At 46.7% G+C, this 21,484-nt stretch overlaps 1 protein-coding gene across 6 annotated transcripts in view; it reads right to left on the reverse strand.

Annotated features, from left to right (window-relative positions):
- TMEM164 (transmembrane protein 164) overlaps positions 1-21,484 on the reverse strand; it is a 175,456-nt gene that overhangs the window by 21,814 nt on the left and 132,158 nt on the right. For all 6 annotated transcript variants that reach the window (XM_039233525.1, XM_039233521.1, XM_039233524.1 and 3 more), the window contains one exon: positions 16,588-16,666. In XM_039233525.1, the coding sequence (XP_039089456.1) occupies positions 16,588-16,666 (79 nt within the window). The remainder of the gene's footprint in view (positions 1-16,587; positions 16,667-21,484) is intronic.

Here is a 21,484-nt window from a genome sequence, read left to right on the forward strand (position 1 = left end):
GCTTGCCTGCTTCAAACAACATCAGCGTTTTTACACCTCAGTTTCCCGAAACGTCCCCAGAGGCCATTTGATTTGCCTGTACTTCAAAACACCCTTCTCCCCGTTTTGAAGCCTGGGAGTCCCCGGCTCCCCAATTTTGATACAAGTGCTCCCTCTAGTGAAATACAAAGGGGTTTCCAGGCAGCCTGTATGCCTGGCTTCTTCAACCTCCTGGAGCCAGGCATGGGTACCCCCAAGTCCTCCTCCCCACCCCCACCCCCAGCAGGCAGTGTGGGGCACCAAAGAATCTCTCCCCAGAACAGTGTTCTCAATGCCTAAAAGGCAAAGGGCTACAAAAGAAGCTGATGATATTAAAGCAAAGTTATCAACTTAGGGAAAACAGATCTGTAATTCAGTACTTCCGTGTTTCTTTACTAATATTTAAATGAGCTCCAGCAGCAGGTCTAAGCACCAGCACAATTTCAAGGCAGTAAAGAGCATGAACAGTATTCTGAGCTGTCTGCCAGCACTGTAATGTGACAGGAAGCTATCTGTGATTGCTAGTGACAATAAAGTCGCAGGTATGCCTACATTCATGGGCTGCATTTCTGGCTGAGGTTAGTGGGGGGGCGTGATGTTTTTCCCCCGCCCAAGTTAACAGACCTCTTAATCGTTAACTGTGGACCCCATGTTAAGAACTTAAGCCTAGGAGGTGTCTGGGTGTCTCAGCTGGTTAAATGTCTGCCTCTTCATTTCAGTTCAAGTTATGATCCCAGGGTCGTGGGATCGAGCCCTGTGTCAGGCTCTGTGCAGACAGCGTGGAGCCTGCTTGGGATTCTGTCTCTCCCTCTCTCTGCCCCTCTTCCACTTGCACTTTCTCAAAATAAATGATTAAACATTTTTAAAAAAGAACCTCTTCCTGAATAAAACCACCACACCCACCCAACCAAAAACCCCCAAAGAGGTGAGGAAAAGGGGAGGGAGTTCCCTGAGCAGCAAATTGGATCACCAGCCCTGCAGGTCCTACCACTGTGTGCGGTCGCTCTCCTACACCCGCCCTGCAGCTGACTTCTCTCCAGACCGGAGGAGGGAACGCTGGAAACCTGCTCCCACCATCGCCAAGTTCTTTCACACATGCCACCTCTGCACAGGATGGCCCTTGCGCCTCCTCCCCGTACAGAGACCCGGCTCTCCCCCAGGACACTGCTTCTCCCTCTGGGTGCTCTGACCAGAGGCTCCTTCCCCCCTCCCACCTATGCTCACAGCAAGCTTTTGTGGGAGAGAAGGGGAGCTGAAGATCCCCCTCCCATTATTGCTTCCGGATGTTGACTCTTCTCTCCTTCTTCCAAGCTTCACATTCTCTTCCTCACCATAGTCCCCACCCCAGCCCCCCAGGTCACTGTCAGCCTCATCCCAGATCAGTCTCACTTCACTTACAGTCTCCCTCTTTACATCAGGCCTTTTCCTGCCAGCATTCTGGGTGATTCCAAACTTCGGGGGCAGAGGGGAGCTCTTCTAACATCCTAACCTCATGGCCTCTTGAACCTCCTCAACTCTCCAGACCTGCACCTCTATGCCACTCTACTACCCAGCCGGCTTCAGTGAGCACCCCAACCACCCCACTTCAGTCACATTCATCTGACCACAGTTCCCTGTAATTTCAGATTCCACATCCTCAATTCCTACTTGTGCATGTACCTGCAGACGTCCTGGTGACCTCTGATCCCATGATTCCCGCCCCTCCATGGACTTTCTCCTCGCCCTTCCTTCCATAGCATCCTGGACCCCATGACTAATTACTTGAACTAGCTCCCTCAACTCCCAGGAGGGCAGAGGGCACTCTTCATCCCTCTCACCACACACTTGCCCCTACTCCCTCACCAGCTCATCCCCAAGGGGGTACCTGCTAACAGTGACATCTTGGGGCGCCTGGGTGGCTCAGTCAGTTAAGTGTCTGACTTCAGCTCAGGTAGTGATCTTGCAGTTGGTGAGTCTGAGCTCTGTGTCAGGCTCTGTGCACACAGCTGAGAGCCTGGAGCCTGCTTTGGATTCTGTGTCTCCCTCTCTCTCTGCCCCTCACCCGCTCATGCTCTCTCTCTCTCTCTCAAAAATAAATAAACATTTAAAAAACAACAGTGACATCCTAAGAAACTGCCCGGACCGCATTTTATGAGATTAGAAGGCAGGGTCATGGTACCTTGGCAAACAGAAACCATAATAATAGCAGACTTATACACAGTGTGAACTGAGTGACAGCCACTATTATAAGCACTTTACATATACTGACATATTCAATGCTCATTAAAACCCCTTGAGGAAGCACTATCATTCTTGTCTTACACATGAAGAAATGGAAGCACAGACAAGTTAAGGCACTTAGCCAAGGTCACACAGCTAGTAAAGTCACAGGACCAGGATTTGAAACCAGGCAGTCCCGCTTCGGAATGGGCAGCACACACTTTTCACTGTTTATCAAATGAATGTCACAACCATCTCATCGGCATCCAGCCAGGCCTATTCAATTTCCTCTCAAGCTTCTCGGTTCCTTTGACTGCATGGGAAACAAGCTCAGGTTCACTCTACAGATCTCGCCACTTTAGGTTCGGAGTGTGCGAGACCAAAGCTACAGGCTCTAGGCCAGCCTTCTGAAGCAGCCCTGCTTATGCTGGAGGTGCTGGGTGCGTGCTCAGCTAATAATAAAGGAAGAACTGGGGCGCCTGGGTGGCTCAGTTGGTTAAGTGTCCGACTTCGGCTCAGGTCATGATCTTCTGGCTTGTGGGTTCAAGCCCCACGTCAGGCTCTGCTGACAGCTCAGAGCCTGGAGCCTGCTTCAGATTCTGTGTCTTCCTCTCTTTCTGCTCCTCCCCCACTGGCACTCTGTCTCTCTTTGTCTCTCAAAAATAAATAAACATTAAAATAAATAAATAAGAAACTCTGTTTCCCGCTCTGTTATTGTTCCTTGGGTGGCCTGCTCTCAGTTGGAAACCCAAAAGGAGGTAAATGTGTGGCCGGGTTACCAAAACTCTGTCCCAAACCCCACACATCCCTTGCTTTCTGGATCTTCAACACCACTGACCCTCCTTACAAAGCCCCAACTTTAGACAGATGCCTCAAGTCAGATGCCCTGCCCCTGCTGAGCCCTTCTGGAGAAAATGGGTCACTCTATTGTCCAGCGCTGGGAGAAATCAAGGAAATCTGTTTCACGAGGGCCCCCTCAAGCACTAATCACCAACCTTCTAGAGCTACGTTGTCCAATATGGTACCTACTCAAAACATGCAGCTATTTCAATCTCAACGCAAATTCCTTCAACTTAAATCAAACATGAAACTCCATGGTCCTAGTTCCTTGGTTACACTAGCCACGTTTCCTCTGTTCAGGAGCCACACGGAGCTAGAGGCTACCAAACTGAGCAGAGCAGATATAGATCATCCCCCTCATTACCAAGAATTCTAGTGGACAGCACAGAAAAGTCTAGAATTCTCTCCTTCTCCCATCTCCTGCAAAACTTATTCCTCCTGTCAGTGACCATCCCAATCCACCACAGAGCCCGTTCCTTCTCAGCAGGTGCCATCACCTGTGACTCACCCACTCCCCTTTCTCCCTAGGATCCTCCCTGCTCCCTCTCACTCCTGGCCTCCATTATCATACCTGACCATGCCCAGGCTTGGGCAGAGAGGAAAGGGGAGGAGAGGGGGAAGGAAAGGCAGGAAAAGGGGGAGGTGCAGAGAGAGAAATCCCTCCCTCAGCTCTGCAACACCCTTAACCCCTCCTTCTTTAACACCTTTAACTTCTTCCTTCCTTCCCATTCCCACTTCTCCAATGGCCTTCCTTTGCCAGAATTCTCTGAAACAACATGGCGCTCCTGATCCCTATTACTCTGATGAACATGTCTAGTGCCCTAGCTTCCAGACAGTCAGCCACTCCTTCTACTGCTCGGACCATTCCTGCATCTTCCCCTCGTCTACTATTCACAGGTTGATGTTCCCCTCAAGGCCTTTTTTTTTTTTTCCAAGTTCTACTTCTTCCCCAGTGACATAGCTCCCCTGGGCCGTCTCATCTGCTCCCGTGATTGTATGCACCACCTTTATACCAATGACACTGAAGTCTGCCTCCAGCAAAGCCTCCTCTGAACTGCTCCAGAATATCACATCCAATTGCCTCCTGGACATCTCAGCCTGATAGCCTAGAAGTATCTCAAACTCAAGTAGAGAACAAAAATCTTCCTTCCTAAAACATGTTCCGTCCTTCTGTTCCCCCTTCTCCATTACTGGCACCCTTTCTTCCTCTAGCCACCCAGGCTGAAATCCTGGGGCCTCACAGACTTTGCCCTCTCCCTCACTCCTACAGCATCTTAATTATAATAAATACAGTAAAACCTTGGTTTGCTAATATAAGTCATTCAGGAAACACGCTTGTCATCCAAAGCACCTGTATATCAAAGGGAATTTCAAGAACCATTGGCTCAGTTGTGATCATATAATGTTCAGTGTCGCATACTACTCATATTGCAAGACATTGCTCGTTTATCAAATTAAAATGTATTAGAAAGATTTGCTCATCTTGCAGAACACTCGCAGAACAAGTTGCTCACATCCCAAGGTTTTACTGTATTAGCAATTTAATTATTGAGTATTATTAATTTAAATTAAATTAAAAGTGATCTTAATGTAGAGCCCGATTTCCTGAAAAGATGAAAAGATGAGGCTGCCACCTAGTGGTAAAACACAAACAATCAGATGAGGCCTTTATAACACTTGAGGTATACAGAAAATATAGAGAGAATGTTTAGGAAAGTGTGCCTTAGGCTACCTAGGGAAGTCACACAAAGATCCAAAGTGGAGGCAGCATCGCTGAGCTAATGTTAAAGGAGGACATGGAGTTTGCTAGGCTCCAGGAAGAGAAGCCATTATGTGCCGTGGACATGGTAGTGGAGGCACATGGAGGCAGGTGGGACAAATCTATCAGCAGGTTTGTTCGCTTAGAAGGTAAAGTAATGAGAGTTGAAATTTGCGTGATGGGAAATGAGGTTAAAGAGACAGATAAGGAGCACCTAGGTGGCTCAGTCAGTTCAGCATAAAACTTGGTTTTGGCTTAGGGCATGGTCTCATAGCTTCATGGGTTCGAGCCCCATGTCAGGCTCTTCGCTGGCCGTGTGGAGCCTGCTTAGGATTTTCTCTCTCTCTTTGCCACTCTCCTATTTATGCTGTCTCTCTCTCAAAATAAATAAATAAACTAAAAAAGGGGTGGGGGATTCCTGGGTGTCTCAGTTAATCATCCGACTTTGGTTCAGAGCCTGGGGCCTGCTTCAGGTTCTATGTCTCTTCTTCTCTCTGCCCCTCCCCCACTCACACTGTCTTTCCCTCAAAAATAAAATAAACATTTAAAAAATAAAGTATTTTTTTTTTTAAAAAAGAGACAGATAAAGGGTCAAAATGTAAACATCTCGAATGCCACGCAAAAGAGTGTGGTCTGCATGCTGGACAGGATTTTTAAGCAACAGAGCAAAACCTGATAACATTTGTTCTTTCCTTAGAAAAGTCATTCTGGAGACTGGGTGAGACACAGGGGACCAATCCAGGCAGGGAGAGGAGACAGAAAAGAAAGTAGTGCCGGCGACAGGGGCTGAGAGCCTGGACTAGGGCTGGGGTGATGGAAATAAAGAGGAAGAGCTGAATTTGTGAGCTTTTTGAGAATCTGAATCATCAGAACTTCTGAACTGATTGCCATAAGGGATGAGGCAGAGGAAGGGATCCAGGAAGTTTCTGGCTAGGTTTTTAACTTTGGCCCTGGGTAGATGGAGCCACTAATCGGTGGAGCCACTAATATAGAAAATGGAGGAAGAAGAAAAGCAGCTGGGGAGGCGTATGGAACTGAGAATTCTGATTGTAGACATGTTTCCTTTGAAGTACCTGTGGTGTTTCTCGAGCTTTCAGTGAGATCTGTGGATGGAGAACACTGGGACCTCTGGGACAGGCAGAGCAAAGGAGCCCAAAGACAACCAGCCAGAGGAGGAGAACCAGGAGACAGGAGTGTCACGCAGGCAAAAGGAGAAACAGTCATCTAAAAGGAAGGATGTTAAACCTGCTGACAAATGTCCACTCAGTCGGTGCAAGGCTCTGTCACTTTTGAATTGGGCAAGGAAGAATCCTCAAGAGTCCACAGTCAAGTTGGAAGACAGATGTGTAATTAACAAGGGGCCATACTGCAGTGGTTAATAATGAAAGTATGCAACATTTAACACATGCTAGGCACTGTTCTATGCAGTCACATACATGAGCTCAGTGAACCCTCATGCCACCCCTGTGAGGGAGGTATTATTCCTACCCTACATTCACAAATGAAGAAACAGATGCAGAGAGGTTTAAGGCATTCACCTAAGTGCCAGAATTAGGATTCAAACCCACAGTCTGTCTAAACCCAGCCACAATATGGGGGAGCAGCAGTGTGTGGTGGTGAAGCTTGTCTGCTGGGTTTCTAATGCCAGTTCGAAGTCTAGTGCAGGGGCTCCTGAGCTTTGTGGTGCTGTGGACCCCATGGCTGGTTTGGGCCTCCCCTATCAGAATAAAGGTATTTTTTTGGGGGGGAGAGAGAGAGAATGAGCAGGATAGGGGCAGAGAGAGGAGAGAGAGAATCTTTTTTTTTTTTTAAACATTTATTCATTTCTTTTTTTCAGAGACAGAGACAGAGCATGAGTGGGGGAGGGACAGAGAGAGAGAGAGAGAGAAAGAGAGAGAGACAGAGACAGAGACAGAGACACAAAATCCAAAGCAGGCTCCAGGCTCTGATTTGCCAGCACAGAGCCCAATGTGGGGCTCAAAACCATGAACCGTGAGATCATGACCTGAGCCCCCCAGGTGCCCCAAAATCTCACAGGGCTCGATCCCAGAACCCTGGGATCACGACTTGAGCCAAAAATGAGTCAGACACTATCTGACTGAGCCACCCAGGTGCCCTTCAGAATAAATCTTTTAAGTATACAAAATAAAATAGGATTACAAAAGAAAAGAGTACATTGAAACAGTTATCGAAGTACTTTTAAAAATTAAGGTTTTTACATTTTCAGGTAATGAAGAGGTACCAACGATTTTTTGAAATCCCTGCAGCAGCTATAATAGGAGAGAAACTGTGATTTATACTAATGACAACATTCCTGAGCACTGCTAAAGCTGTGGTTTGTTGCCTACATTTCAGCACTGAAGGTAATGCTAGACATCAGTTGGAGTTAATGCAACTGAAGATGTGATTTTTTTTTTTTTTTTTGCATCCAAGGTCATAGGCTTGTGGACTTATGGAGATTAAATGAGATCAAGGTCATGCAAGTAAAACACTTACCCAGTGCCTAGTTTGTGGAAAGTGCACAATAAATGCCCAGCTTGTAAGATGTATAACAGGATATATAAAATGTGCAGTGTGCGGGTATCTATACAGGCCCTCATTCATTGAGCCCTGAAATATCAAGAATTAAAGAAACACTTCCAGTCCTTAGACAGACAGGCACTGCAGTATGAGAAGGACAACCACAAAATAGTTCCAGTGGGCTGTCTGGAGAAGCCAGCGGCCAAGGTTGAGTTTGGAAACATGAATGCTTTCCAGGCCACCAAGCTGGAGAAGGGCATTCCCGGCAAAAGTCGTGGCATATTCAGGACACAGAGGCAGGAAAGTTAAATGGTAAACTCAGTGGGGTCCCTAAGAATCTTGGTAACACCCGAGCAGAACACAAGGAAGGGAGGAGCATGCAAAGAAGAGGCTGGGGAATGGGGAAGGGCCAGGTCATGCTAGGCCTTCTGTGCTGCCTGCAAAATGCACTGTGCTCTGGGGACAAGGGGGATCCACTGTAAGTTTCCAAATAGGGAGGTGCTGTGATCCTATTTGGGCTTTGAAAATAGCTCTGGAAGCTACAGGGACAGTTGCTGGCGGGGGACCTGGGGAGACCACACAGAGCCAGCTGTTGTGGTTAGGTGAGAAATGAGGAAGGGCCAGGCCAGGGCAGGAAGAGGGTAGATTTCAGGAAAAATTAGGGACATAAAAGAAGCAGAATATGGGGATTACTCTACACAGCAACCAGCATGATCTTACCCACAAGCACTCATGATCATGTCAGGCTACATGCTCTACAGTCTGGGCACAAATGAGAAGCCATCTGCAAATCAAATGAAATTAGATCCTTATCTCACACTGTATCCTGGGATAAATTCCAAGTGGACAAAAGATTTAAAGGTTAAAAAAAATGGAACTATTAACACAGGAGAAGAAAATATGAGACGTGTATTTTTCAAGTTATTTTATTTATTTATTTTGAGAGAGAGAGCACAAGTGGAGAAGGGGCGGGGGGCGGCGGAGAGAATCTCAAGCAGGCTCCATGCTCAGTGCAGAGCCTGGTGTGGGGCTCAATCTCAGAAACATGAGATCATGACCTAATCCAAAATCAAGAGTCAGATGTTCAACCCACTGAACCACCCAAGCACCCTGGATTTGTCTTTTTTTTTTTTAATGTGTATTTATTTTTGAGAGGGAGAGACAGAGACAGAGACAGAGACAGAGACAGAATGAGTGGGGGAGAGGCAGAGAGAGAGAATCCCAAGCAGGCTCCAAACCACCAGCACAGAGCATGATGCAGGGCTCGAACCCATGAATCAAGAGATCATGACCCATGACCTAAGCAGAAGTCAGACGCTTAATGGAGTAAGCCACCCAGGTGCCCCTAGGATATATTTTTCATAACCTTGAGGTGGAGAAAGACTTCCTAACCATGACTCAAAATTCAGAAGCTATATGATAAAAGATAAATTAAATTGCATAGAGATGTAAGCATCCTACCTAAACAAATCAGAAGTTAAAAAAAAAAATGACAAAACTGGGAAAAAGGTCTACAGCACAGATAACAAAGGGTTAACTCCTAATATTTATATAGAAATATACTGAAAAATATTTGTTATAGCGAAAAATAATTATATTATAAAGAAAATATTTATATTACATGGAAAATATATAGAAATATATAAAAATATATTTATATTATATAGAAATATAAATATATAAAAAATATAAATTACAGGGGTGCCTGGGTGGCTCAGTCAGTTAAGTGTCCGACTTCAGCTCAGGACATGATCTCACAGTTCGTTGGTTTGAGCCTCATGTCAGGCTCTGGGCTGACAGCTCAGAGCCTAGAGCCTGCTTCAGATTCTGTGTCTCCCTTTCTTCTGCCCCTCCCCTGCTCATACTCAGTCTCTCTCTCTCTCTCAAAAATAAAATAAAAACATAAAAAACTTTTAAATACATAAATTACATATAAGGAGCTCCTAAGATTCAATTTTGTTAAAAAGGCCAACAACATAAGGGAAAAATGAGCACATGAGAGGAACACATAGGTCAGGGAAGAGGAAATCAAATGCCACTTTAAACAGGTAAAAAGATGCTTCCCTTCCCCCAAAGTAAGAGAAATTCAAATTAAATCTAAATTGCTAAACCATTTCTTTTATGCATCAGACTGCGTAAAAATTGAAAGAAAAAGATTCAGAATGCACTTTTTCGTATGAGGGTGTGTGGAAACAGGCACTTTTACCCACTGCTGGCCAGCTTTTAAATTGATATCTTTTATGAATATGGAAACATCCATCAAAATTATGAATGCCCAGACTCTTTTGATTCCCCTTACAGAATTTATCATACAGATACACTTGCATGCATGCAAAACAGCACAGGTACAAGGTCATTCGGTGCAGTGTTATTGATATTAGCCAAAGATTTGAAACAACCTAAATGTCTACCAATAGGAGACAGAATAAATAAATTGTGGTATACTGTCATAGCCTTGTGTTGTATTTAACAGCAAGAACAGCAGAGCCATAGCAGTAGGTTCAAATCCAGAGTCTTCCACTTACTAGATGAGTACCAGTTTCCTCATCTGTAAAAGCATGGAACAGTAACCCTGTCTAAGAGCACCACAGTGGGAATTAAATGGGTTAAGGGGATAAAATGAGTTAAAGTGTGCAAAGAGCTTGAAACAATGTCTGCCCCCCACCCAGTACTATATAAAGTGTTGCCATTTTTATTAGACGGTATTTTATCATCCACACAATCGAACCCATGCTGCTGTGCAGAGGAATGGGCTTACAGAGAGAGCTTTCTAAGAAATATTGCTAAACAAAACAGTAACAACAAGAAAATGGTTTGGGAATGTGTGTCTTATGGAGGAGAAAAATGAAATTACTTTTTAAAAATTTTATTTATTTATTTTAAAAATATTTAAAAATATTTATTTATGCACATTTATTTATGTGCAAGAAGAAATTCAGGGAGGATATGCAAAAGACAAAATGGTGGTTACCTATGGTGTTGTGGAGGGGGGGCACTGCGTGGACGGGGGGGGGGGGAAGGGTGGGAAGGTGATTTGTCACAGAATGGTTTTTTGTGCTTTAGAGGTTGAACTAAATGAATGATTTCCATGAGAAAAGAATCAACAGGAAGATAAGCCAATGTTATGCCCCCTCTGAAAACTTCCACTGGTTTTCCAGAGTTTTTGGAATAAAAGCCAAATCCCTGACCATGGCTGACAAAGCTGTTCCTATCTGACCCCTGCCTGTCCCTCCGGACCAGCGTCACCTGTCCTCTCCCCAGCTTTCCCTCTTGCCACAGCACTGTCGTACACGTGATTTTGTGACGCTATTAGGGTCCCCCACCCGTAATCCTACACTTGCCTAGTGAACCCCCTATGTATCCTTCGTATCTCAGTTGAAACGTCACTTCCTCAGGCAACCCTCCCTGAAACCTGCAAACTAGGTGTTTGTTTTATTCTCGGCTCTCAGAAAACCACATTCCTTTCCTTCAGAATACTTACATCAGTTATAACTATGTACTTATTTGTGTGATTCTTCAGTTCATTCCTGTCTCCTCCCACTGCATTATAAACTCTATGAAGGAAGGGGTGGTGTCTGATTTTCACTCCTCAGGGCACCCCAAGGGCCAGTGCAGAGCCTGGCAGAAAGAAAGCATGCGTAAACACATTGCTGTGTTTGTGTCCCTCCAAATTCGTATGGTGAAATCCTAACCCCCAAAGATGGATGGGATTAGGGGGTGGAGCCTTTGGGAGGTGCTTAGGTCATGACACTGGAGTCCTCACAAATGGGATTAACGTCTTATAAAACAGGCCCCAAAGAGATCCCTTGCCCTGTCCACCATGTGAGGATGCAGAAAGAAGGAACAGGCTAGAAACCAGGAAGACAATCCTCACAAGAAGGCAGCCATGCTGGCCACTTGATCTTGGACTTCCCAGCCTCTGGAACTGAAAGCAAGAAATCTCTGTTGCTTATAAGCTACCCAGTTTGTGGTGTTTTGTTATAGCACCTGGAAAGGAATAAGACGTATGTGTTAGATGAATGGGTGAAATAGATTCTGTCACGAACCACAGGAAAAGCAGCAGGGCTGAGGGGGAAGAAAATGAGGACAGCGCAGACAGGCTGAGTTGAAGGTGTGGCTGGGACACTCAGGTGGAGGTGCCGAGTAAACTACATGAAGCTAAAATCTTGTAAGTCTGGGCCGCAGACAGCAGTGTGGCGGCCATGACTCCTCGGACTGCTGGTTCAACGGTGTGAGCACATGAACATGCTAAGAGAAACAGAGCAAGATGCAAGCCCAGAACAGAACTCTGGAGAAATGAACATCTCAGGAGGCCAGAGAAAAAAGAACTCCTGATGAAGGAGGGGGAAGGCATGGAGAGCGAGGCAGGCAAGCCACAAGTGGGAGAGACTTTGGAAGCCCTCAGAGTGGGGCATTCCAAAAAGGAATGATTGACAACTTCCCAGCACGGAAGAGAGCTTCAGCAGGATAAAATCTGAGAGGGAGTCATTTGGTCACGTCACTTGGTCACATAGACATCGTGGCAATTTTCAGCAGTGATGTTTCTGTGAACAGTTGGGCAGGGAGTGGCGGGTGGAGATGCCTGATGGCAATGTTCTGAGGGATGGGAGGCAATTGAGAATATGGGGTCATCAGATGCAAGCAAGTGCCACCCACAGACAGTTATGTTCTGTTCCTAGGATGATTTCAGGTGGGAAACAGGTAAACGTTTCATCTTTAATAGCTATATATTTAAAGTGTATTAAAATTGGGGCACCTGGGTGGCTCAGTTGGCTGTGTCTGACTTGATTTCAGCTCAGGTCATGATATCATGGTTCGTGAGACTGAGTCCTGCATCGGGTTCTCTGCTGATTCTCTCTCTCTATCTCTCTCTGCTCGTCCCCCCGGTCTCTCTCAAAAAGAAATAAACATTTAAAAAAAATTATAAGGGGAAGACTTCGGCATCCTTCTTGGCTGAAAAGCCAGTAGTGAAGAAAGGGCTGAAATCCAGGAAGCAAGTGACTGACTACTTGATAGAATGAAGTTACAGAGGAGGGGAAGAGACGTGAGATAACCACAAAACCAATTCCTCCAATATGAAAGGGAACAATGTAAGGACTGGGGTGGGTGAAGCAACTTTTAGAGCAAGAAATAACTGAGGGAATTCCCACCTGGAAATCTGTTTTTCCTGTCATGTGTTGGCGGTGCATCTATCGATAGTGGGAAGGGACAGGAAGTTTGAGGGTGGGTGGGTAAAGGTTCTTCTCAGGGCAATGTGTTGCGAAGCTGACCAAAGAATACCACAGCAATGGTGTTGACAGCACAGTTTAACAGACCATGAAATCTTAGTGGCTCAAATCTCACTGACTTGAGAGACTTTCCCCAGGAGGCCAATGCTGAGCACTGGGATTGGACACTGATCCTGGTGGAAGGGATAAAGGGGTGAGACACTTTTAGGAGCTGGTGAAAGGAAAGTTCCAGTAACTGGTTACAGTGGGACAAGCTGACTGGGAAGGAGAGGAAGTAGGAAAGAGTAGAGATTCAGGTCACAGAAAGGGACTTAGGCGCTAATGATCTCAGACAGAGGAGTTTCGGGGGAAGAAGGAAGGCAAGGTCAGTTAGCTGAAAATAAGAAGATACAGAAGTCACTGAGGTGGAGAAGCCTGAATTTTGAGGAGCTGGGTGGGGCAAGTGGTCTTCGCTGGAAGCCTTTCTGGATGCTGGCCAGCGTTGTAACGGAAATACTGAGCACCTAGGGGCCAAAGGCATCTAGGAACATGGTAGAAGTGGATGAGGGGTCAGGTGGTAGTAGTGGTGAAAAGAAAAAGTGGAGAGAATGGTAAAGGAGAAAGCATTTTCACCTGAGAGATGAAATAGTAGTCTGGGATAGACAGTGGGGGGCCGGGCAGTATATGGGGCGGAACAGGAAGAGCAGCCTCCATTAGGAGGACCTTCAGGCAAGAGACAGGAGGACTTGGTGTTCTGTGAGGAGCTGTGTGGGCGAGAGGTTATAAAAAAAATATATGGTTGACCTTTGACCAACACAGGTTTGAACTGGGGTGGGTTCACTCCTGTGCAGATTTTTTTCTAATACAGAACAGTACCATAAATTTTGTCTCCCTTACAATTTTCCTAATGACATTTTCTTTTCTCCAGCTAATTTTATTATAGAAATACAGTACGTAATACATACAACATACAAAATCTGTGTTCCTTGGCTGTTTACATTATTGGTAAGGCTTCTGGTCAACAAAAGGCGTTGTAGTTACGTTTTAAGGGAGTAAAGTTATTCATGGCCATTAGGCTGGGCGGCGGGTGGGCAGCATCCCTAACCTGCGCATTGCTTAAGAGTCAAGTGTAGTTCCAGAGAGAGAGAGCCAAAGGCAACGAGCTGGGAGGAAAAGAAACAGAAATAAAAAGGAAGGGTGGAGGAAGAAAGAACAGGGTGGATAAGAGTACCTGGGTGGCTCAGTTGGTTAAGCGTCTGACTTCAACTCACGTTGTTCATGGGTTCAAGCCCCACATTAGGCTCTATGCTGACAGCTCAGAGCCTGGGGCCTGCTTCAGATTCTGTGTCTCCTCTCTCTCTGCCCTTCCCCCACTGGAGCACACACTCTCTCCCTCTCTCTCAAAAATAAACATTAAAAAAATTTTTAATAAAAAATATAAAAAAGAACAGTGTGGAGAAAGGATGTCACAGTCACTACGGCCATGCCAAAGGACTGTAGTAATGAAGGAGGGATGGGATCCCACTAGGTACTAAGGAACCAACCCCAAGCCACAGAAAGCAGCACAGTTCTGTCTTTCAAGAAAACAGGGCTCCTGGCCATGGGAGGTACCTACAGGAGAGCTTTCTTGCCTTGGGTAAAAACTCAAAAGTCAATTACTTCTGGAAAATTACAAGACTTCTAGGAAAGAGAACGCCCAAACTGTCAGCCTTTTTGATTTACAGGGAATCATCTTCCTGCTGCTCACTCCAGACAGATTTGCCCTGTGCAAGGCCCAGGTCCAAGGCTCAGGACCAAAGGTGAAACCAGCCTTAGGAAACCCAGACTTTTCTCTAAGTGCATAGAATTTCCCCCAAATGAACAGCAGATGACAGCAAAGAGCCAGAAAGGAAGCTAAGGCTTCCTAAGAGCCCAGAAGTGGTAAAAAATAAATCGTGTCCTCTTGTTCCTATAGCATCCTCTGTCATACGTATCCCCACTGTTTTACACTTACAACGCTCTCTTCCCCCACAGACAGAGACTCCCTGTAGCAGGGAATCTCTGATTCCCTAGTACAAATACTGGGCATGTAGGACGTGTTCAACAAATCTGTGTCAGGGATGGCTAGAGGGGAGATTTCCAACCTCCTGTGGTTAAGGGACAGGCACCTGCCTTTCGGGACAACGAGGTACATGGGGAAAAAGACTGGTTTGAGAGGGACTCGAGGCCATGCTTTGAATCCTGGCTCTGCTATTGATGGCTGTGAGCAAGGTACATAACATTTCCGAGCCTTGGTTTTCTCCTTTGTAGAAGGGGCATTTTTCACCAGGGTTAGTTGCATGAGAAAACACACAAAGTGTGCCTAGTAAAGTATCTCACACACAGGAAACACTCAATGAAAAGCTGACATTTACTGTGGTTATTATTACTGTGAATGTTTTTACAGACTCTACTCTGGGCCAGGCACCAGAGGAAAGAGGAAAGTGAGAAATAAATTGGAATTAAGCTTTGGCATCCCTGCTTCCTCAGCTCAGTTACCCCAAACAGTGTGGCGATAGATCCAACAGAAGGCAGCAGTGGAACTTATCACTTCTAGAAGCTGTAGCTTCCCAGACTGTGGCAGGATTTTTTTGCGGGAAGGGGATGCTGAGGATGGCTGCATCTCATCCCTCAGAAAGGGGAGGGGGGCCAGTTCTGGAACACAGAGACAGCTGTCTGCCTGGTTCTATTCAGAATGAGTGTATCCCCCCAGACTTGAGTATTATTAGGAAATTGCTTCCTGTGCCACAGGAGACAGACCTGGAAAATGACACGCATCTCCTGGATATGAAGACTTTCCTTAAAGCTTAGAGAGGGAAACAGTACATTTAGGGCAAATTCAAAGGAGGTGCTCTCTGACTCTGTGAGACCCCAAGTGGCTGCATAAGGTAAAAACAGCCTCAAAGAATATTGAGACGAGCCCTATGAAAAGAATGCTACCTGACAGAAATCAGGATACTGGGGGTGGGACAGATCTCTCACGACTAGACTCGCAGGAGACTCCATGGAGAGCAACGGCCCCATCCCCCAATGTGTCCCCAGGTTGACTGGTCCTTGAGGCTAGCTCATGCCAAAAGTTCCTCAGATTTGCCAGGTTTCCTGAGTTAGAAGAAGCACAACTTCCAAACCATCTTCCAGTGGCCTCACCAGCCCAGAGGGCCTCGTGTCATTTTCAACACGATAGAAATGAAGGCCTTGCGGCATGAGGTGAGATAGGGGCGTTGGTTCCTCCCAAAAAGTCCCAGCAACCAAGATAGAGAGGCTAGTCCCCTCTCATCTGCCACATAACAGAGAAGGGAGGGGATAACTTAAGGGTCACTGTGAGGTCACAAAGAGATCAGCTTTCCTTTCAAGGCCATCTCCACCAAGTTGGTGGTCTCTCCGTCATGATGAAATCAAGGTAGTCCATGGTTTATTTTACACAGTGGTCGATGTTCTTTTACCTGCTTCTTCCCTCAGTCCTATAACCTTTCAGTCCCTGACCTTCTTGCCTCTCTCAATATCTTTGGTTCTGAGAGGATGGACTTAATGAGCGAGAGCGCAAGGTCCTTCTCTCAAGAAAGCTGAGTGCTTCCTTCTCTCCTTCTACCCTATACTGCACACTGAGGCAAGGAGGAAGGCACAGCACAAGTGAGTCACAGAGTTGGGGATGGGGGGTGGTTTCCATGCAAACCCAATGTCACCACAGACAATGATCCCAAGGCCTAGGCCCCAGGACTCACAGTTAGCGGCACCAAAGGTTTGTTAGCGACAAAGCACAAAGGAGGGCTCTGAAAATCCCGCAGATTCTTCGCAAGCCTTATCCAAGCCCATCTTCTCACCCCCTGCTGTGTGGCATAAAGGATACTGCAGAGACCCAGGCTGGTAGCAGCTCAAGATTCTGGTGGGCCTCCAACACATGAGGATTCCCCAGAACAGAAGGGTGCAGTTAGGTGTGGGAGTGGCTAGTTTGGGGGGAGAAGGGTGGCTAGATGTGGGTGTGGCTAGAAGGGGGAGTGGCACTGGCAGTGTGCTGGGCAGCCTTACCTCCTTTCCAAAGCAGGTAGATGGGCACCACGTAGAGCATAACATGCTGAATGTAGTAAATCTCCAATTCAAAGGGGAGCTGTAAGGACAGGAGAGAGACAGGCATTTCAGAGCAGGAAGCACTTATGTCAACAGCTTCTGAAGTGGACCGCCCATGCTCTTTAGGATCTACATCTTAGCCAAGCCATGCATTTCAAGTGTTCACCTCCCTTCGCAATTATAAAAAAAAAAAAATGAAATGAATATACACTTATGACCTCGGGCCAGCATCTTCCAAAGCACGTTTGGCAGAGATGGTACTTGAAAAACCATTTCACTAAAAGAAGGCAGCTGGTTGCAATGTAAGAAATGTTGCATATACTAGATCCCCTGGAGACTCACCACGGCTATTCGTGGTATACTGAGGATCTGGGTCGTCTCTGCCACTGCAAAACTTGCTTACAATTGTTTATCCAGTGTTTCCCAAACTTAGCCAGTGCCTTTTTTCCCCCAAAGAACACTGAGTGTTCTGCACAATATGCTTGAAAAAACACAACAGAATGTCACTTCTTGCTCCAGATGAGGAGGTGATGAATGATTTATAAAATTTTTTAATGTTTATTTATTTTTAAAAGAGAGACACAGAGCATGAGCAGGGGAGGGGCAGAGAGAAAACGAGACACATGATCCGAAGCAGGCTCCAGGCTCTGAGCTGTCAGCACAGAGCCCCATGTGAGGCTCAAACTCACAAACTGTGAGATCATGACCTGAGTTAATGTCAGGTGCTTAACCAACTGAGCCACCCAGGAGCCCTTCATCTGACTTTGAATTGTGCCCTTAAAAGAAAGGAGCATGAAAAAAAGAAAGAAGCATGCCTCTCACTGCCCGTGCTCTCCTTTCTTATGAGTTGGAATGTTAACAGGGTGGGAAACAACAAGATAGCAGCCCATACCCTTAACATCTTCAAAACTCCGTATCAGCCTTGGATCACCTACTTGGACTAAGTAATCTGTGATTACTAGTGTCACATGGGGAGAGGGAAGGGTTCTCCAGGGAAACCGGAAGAGAAGTAGAAAGAATACCCAGACAGACAAAAGCAATAATTACTGTGGCCACTACAGCTGGCCTATACATATGTAAATACAATTTAGAGAAGAATATAAATACACTTCATGTGTAAATTTTTTAATGTTTATTTTTGAGAGAGAGAGAGAGAGAGAGACAGAGTGTGAGCAGGGGAGGGTCAGAGAGAGGGAGACACAGAATCCTAGGCAGGCTCCAGGCTATGAGCTGTCAGTACAGAGCCTGATGCTGGGCTTCAACTCATGAACCATGAGATCATGACCTGAACTAAAGTCGGACGCTTAACTGACTGAGCCACCCAGGCGCCAGGAGATGGTGAAGGATTTAAAAGCTTATTTCTCATCTGACATGAAGAATTTAAAGAGTAGGATTTATTAGTCCCATTTTCCAGATTTCCAAAAACATAAAAAACAAAAAAGGCAATTGCTAGGCCTGGTATGGTTTAAATCCAAGAATAAAGAGTTTCCCCACTGGATATTTGGGGTCAGTCCAGAGTAGCCCTACTTTTGGGCGAAGACCAAGCAGCTGGGCCAATTCCAACATGGCGTGCCAAAAGGAGGGGCCCCATCCTCCCTCCATCCAACACGCCTGCTCACTCACTGCTGTTTCCCATCTCTCACAAAATGGAAGCCCTGGATTAGCCAAGCAGAGCACGTTCTCCACCTGGCATGGGGACTGTGCTACAGACTTTGGCAGAGGGCTAGGAATGGAAACAGCTGGGTGGCTAACACAATTCGGCGGGGGGGGGGGGGGGGGGGGGGGGACTTCAGCAGCTGGCAAGAGGCCTGGCCTCTGGGGCTTACACAGCCCGCAACACACACAACACACACCAGCCCGCAATACACACACACACACACACACACACACACAAACACCCCCCAACAGGGAAGCCCAGAGAGACAAGACAACCCAGGGGAAGGGTCCGCTGCATGTTTGTTCCCTACAAGGTAAGCCCAGAACCAAGACTGCATGCTACTGACAGGAGGCAGTTATGGGTTCCCCAGGTGTGAGAGCCCAAGCCTGCCTTGTGCCACGGGCTAAAACCAAAAGATGGCAGAGCCCCCCAGAATGGCAGCTGAGACAACTGCAGACCATGAACAGAGATGCTGGCTCCAGCCCTTGAAAATAAAAATCCACAGGGGCACCTGGGTGGCTCAATCAGTTAAGCATTCGACTTTGGCTCAGGTCATGATCTCATGGTTTGTGAGTTCAAGTCCTGAATTGGGCTCGCTGCTGTCAGTACAGAGCCTGCTTGGGATTTTTCTCTCTCTCTGCCCCTCCCCCATACTCACCCTCTCTCTCTCTCTCAAAATTAAACTACACATTAAAAAAGGCAAGAGAGAGGTGCCTTGGTGTCTCCATTGGTTACGCTTTCAACTTGATTTTAGCTTAGATCTTGGTCTCACAGTTTGTGAGTTCGAGCTCCACATCAGGCTTGGGATTCTCTCTCCTCTCTCTGCCCTTCCCCCACTCACACTTTCTCTCTCTCTTTCTCTCTCTCAAAATAAATAAATAAACTTAAAAAAAAAAAGAAAAAATGAACAGAAAAACCCACACAGAAGGAAAATTGCCCATGGACCCAGATGATGCCCAACTACTATTTTATGCTCACGGGAAGATATTAAAATCCCAGAAAAAGAGATGAGGTCCTACATGGCTCTGCAGACCATGCTGGAATAGCTGGAAAAGGTTTGACAATGGGCATTACCACCATGAGGTCTGGAGGTCTTGGGGGTCCACACTTGTCCCTCAATTGGCATACGATCCAGAATCACCCTACCATCTTGAATTGGGCACTGCTTCATGCTTTTTCAACCATTTCCATATCCATGACCTTCTGATTCCTCTCAAAAACCCCATGAGGTAGGCAGGCCAAGTATCATCTGATAGATGAGGAAACTGAGGCACAAAGGGTTAACTGGTTTGACCGTGGTCATCCAGAAGACAGGCAAGGAGCAAAAGGTCCCAGGAAGGTCCAACACTCTGGCTATAATCCAAATGTTCAGGTACCTAAGGGACTTGACCTCTCCCTGAAACAGGCCTGGGAAACCAAGCTGCTCTTGCACAGCATGGAGCAGAGAACTGAGATGTCCTTCCAGACTCTAGCTGCTGCTTACCCCTCTGGACTCACAGCCCTCCTGGAAGGCGCACCCTTCACCTGCAATGTCCAGGGAGGCAATTTAGCACGGTAGCTATGAGCAAAAATTTTGGAGACTGTCAAATCTGTGTTTCTAGATTTCCTTATGTCCTTAATAGCCCCATGGCCTCAAGCAAGTCACCTAACCTCTCCACCCGTTTTGGCACCAGTATAATGAAAATAATTACGCTGTTATAAGATTATTATAGGGGCACCTGGGTGCCTCAGTCAGTTAAGCGTCCAACTCTTGGTTTTGGCTCAGGTCATGATCTCATGGTTTGTGAGTTCAAGCCCCCACATCGGGTTCTGCACTGACAGCATGGAGCCTGCTTGGGATTCTGTCTCCTTCTCTCTCTGCCCCTCCCTTGCTTGCTCTCTGTGTCTTTCTCAAATTTAAAAAAAAAAAAAAACTGGAAAAAAAAGTAGGCTGATAAATCCCACCAGGCCTCTGGACGCAGACTGCTTAAAACATTACAGGCACGAACTCTGTCCATGGCAAGCATGTGATCTCCTTCTTCCTGGTGTATGGCCATGCTGGCCACACCCCCATGCTCTGCCGTGGAGACAAGCAACCCATCGTGCCCTCCATCCCTGGTCACCTCGGTCACCATAAGAAGCCCCAAATTCCCAGGTCACCAACCAACACATGAATTCCAAATTTTCTTTCATGTTTTTTATTTATTTTTGAGAGAGAAAGGCAGAGTGTGAGTGAGCCAAGGAGGGGCAGACAGAGAGAGAGACCCGGAATCCGAAGCAGGCTCCAGACTCCCAGCTGTCAGCACAGAGCCCAACGCAGGGTTTGAACTCACGAACCATGAGATCATGACCTGAGCCAAAGTCAGACGCTTAACTGACTGAGCCACCCAGGTGCCCCCCAACACATGAATTCTAATCCCCCCCCAATCTTATCTCATCTCTCACCTTCCCTCGATTCTAGAAACTCTTCCAGCCTACGCTCTGGAACCCAAGGACTATTCAAAATCCTCTTCATTCTCAAACTCTCCTCCGAGAAGTCCCTTCACCTTCTTACTCTAACGAAAACCTGGTTTCCTGCCCCTCCGAGGACACCACCACTCCTGTAGCCCTCTCTCAAGTGCTGGGTGGTTCTCCTGCCATGCTGCCCACTGCAACAGGTCAGGAGGGGTCCTCCCTTCTCCTCACTGCTGCTTCTACATTACTGGCTCTTCCACAGCCATTCTCTCTGCCTTCTTCCTAACCACTCCCCCGAATGGAATCTCATGCCCTTGGACTCTGCCACCCACACCACTCTTCTTCTTGCGACCACCTATGGACCCTCTCCCCATGCATTTCCCCTTTGGCCTCAAAGACTCTGCCTCCCTTGTCATTTCTTTCCAACGCTCCTGGGTCAAAATGCCTGTGTCCTCAACAGTGTTGGCACTAGCCTGTCATGCACCCCACTCTCCAACAACCACAACCTACCTAGCCAGCAACTCATTCTCCTCGTATCCATCTTCCAACGTCACTGGGACCTATGGTCCACTCATCCCACCATGTTTTGACTGCCCCTCACCGACCTCACATCCTCACTTCTACACTTGCCCATCAGCCCCTTCCCCACATTCTCAACTCTCCGGATATTCTCTTCCCCCCTCTATCCTACCTGCCTTACAAATACACATTGCTGGTTAAATCCAACTCTCTGCCTTCCCGTCCCTACCACCCAGGCAAGTGAGCGTG

This window comes from Hyaena hyaena, unplaced genomic scaffold, assembly GCF_003009895.1.
Source record: "Hyaena hyaena isolate Hyena2069 unplaced genomic scaffold, ASM300989v1 scaffold_77, whole genome shotgun sequence".
Taxonomy (NCBI): Eukaryota; Metazoa; Chordata; class Mammalia; order Carnivora; family Hyaenidae; genus Hyaena; species Hyaena hyaena.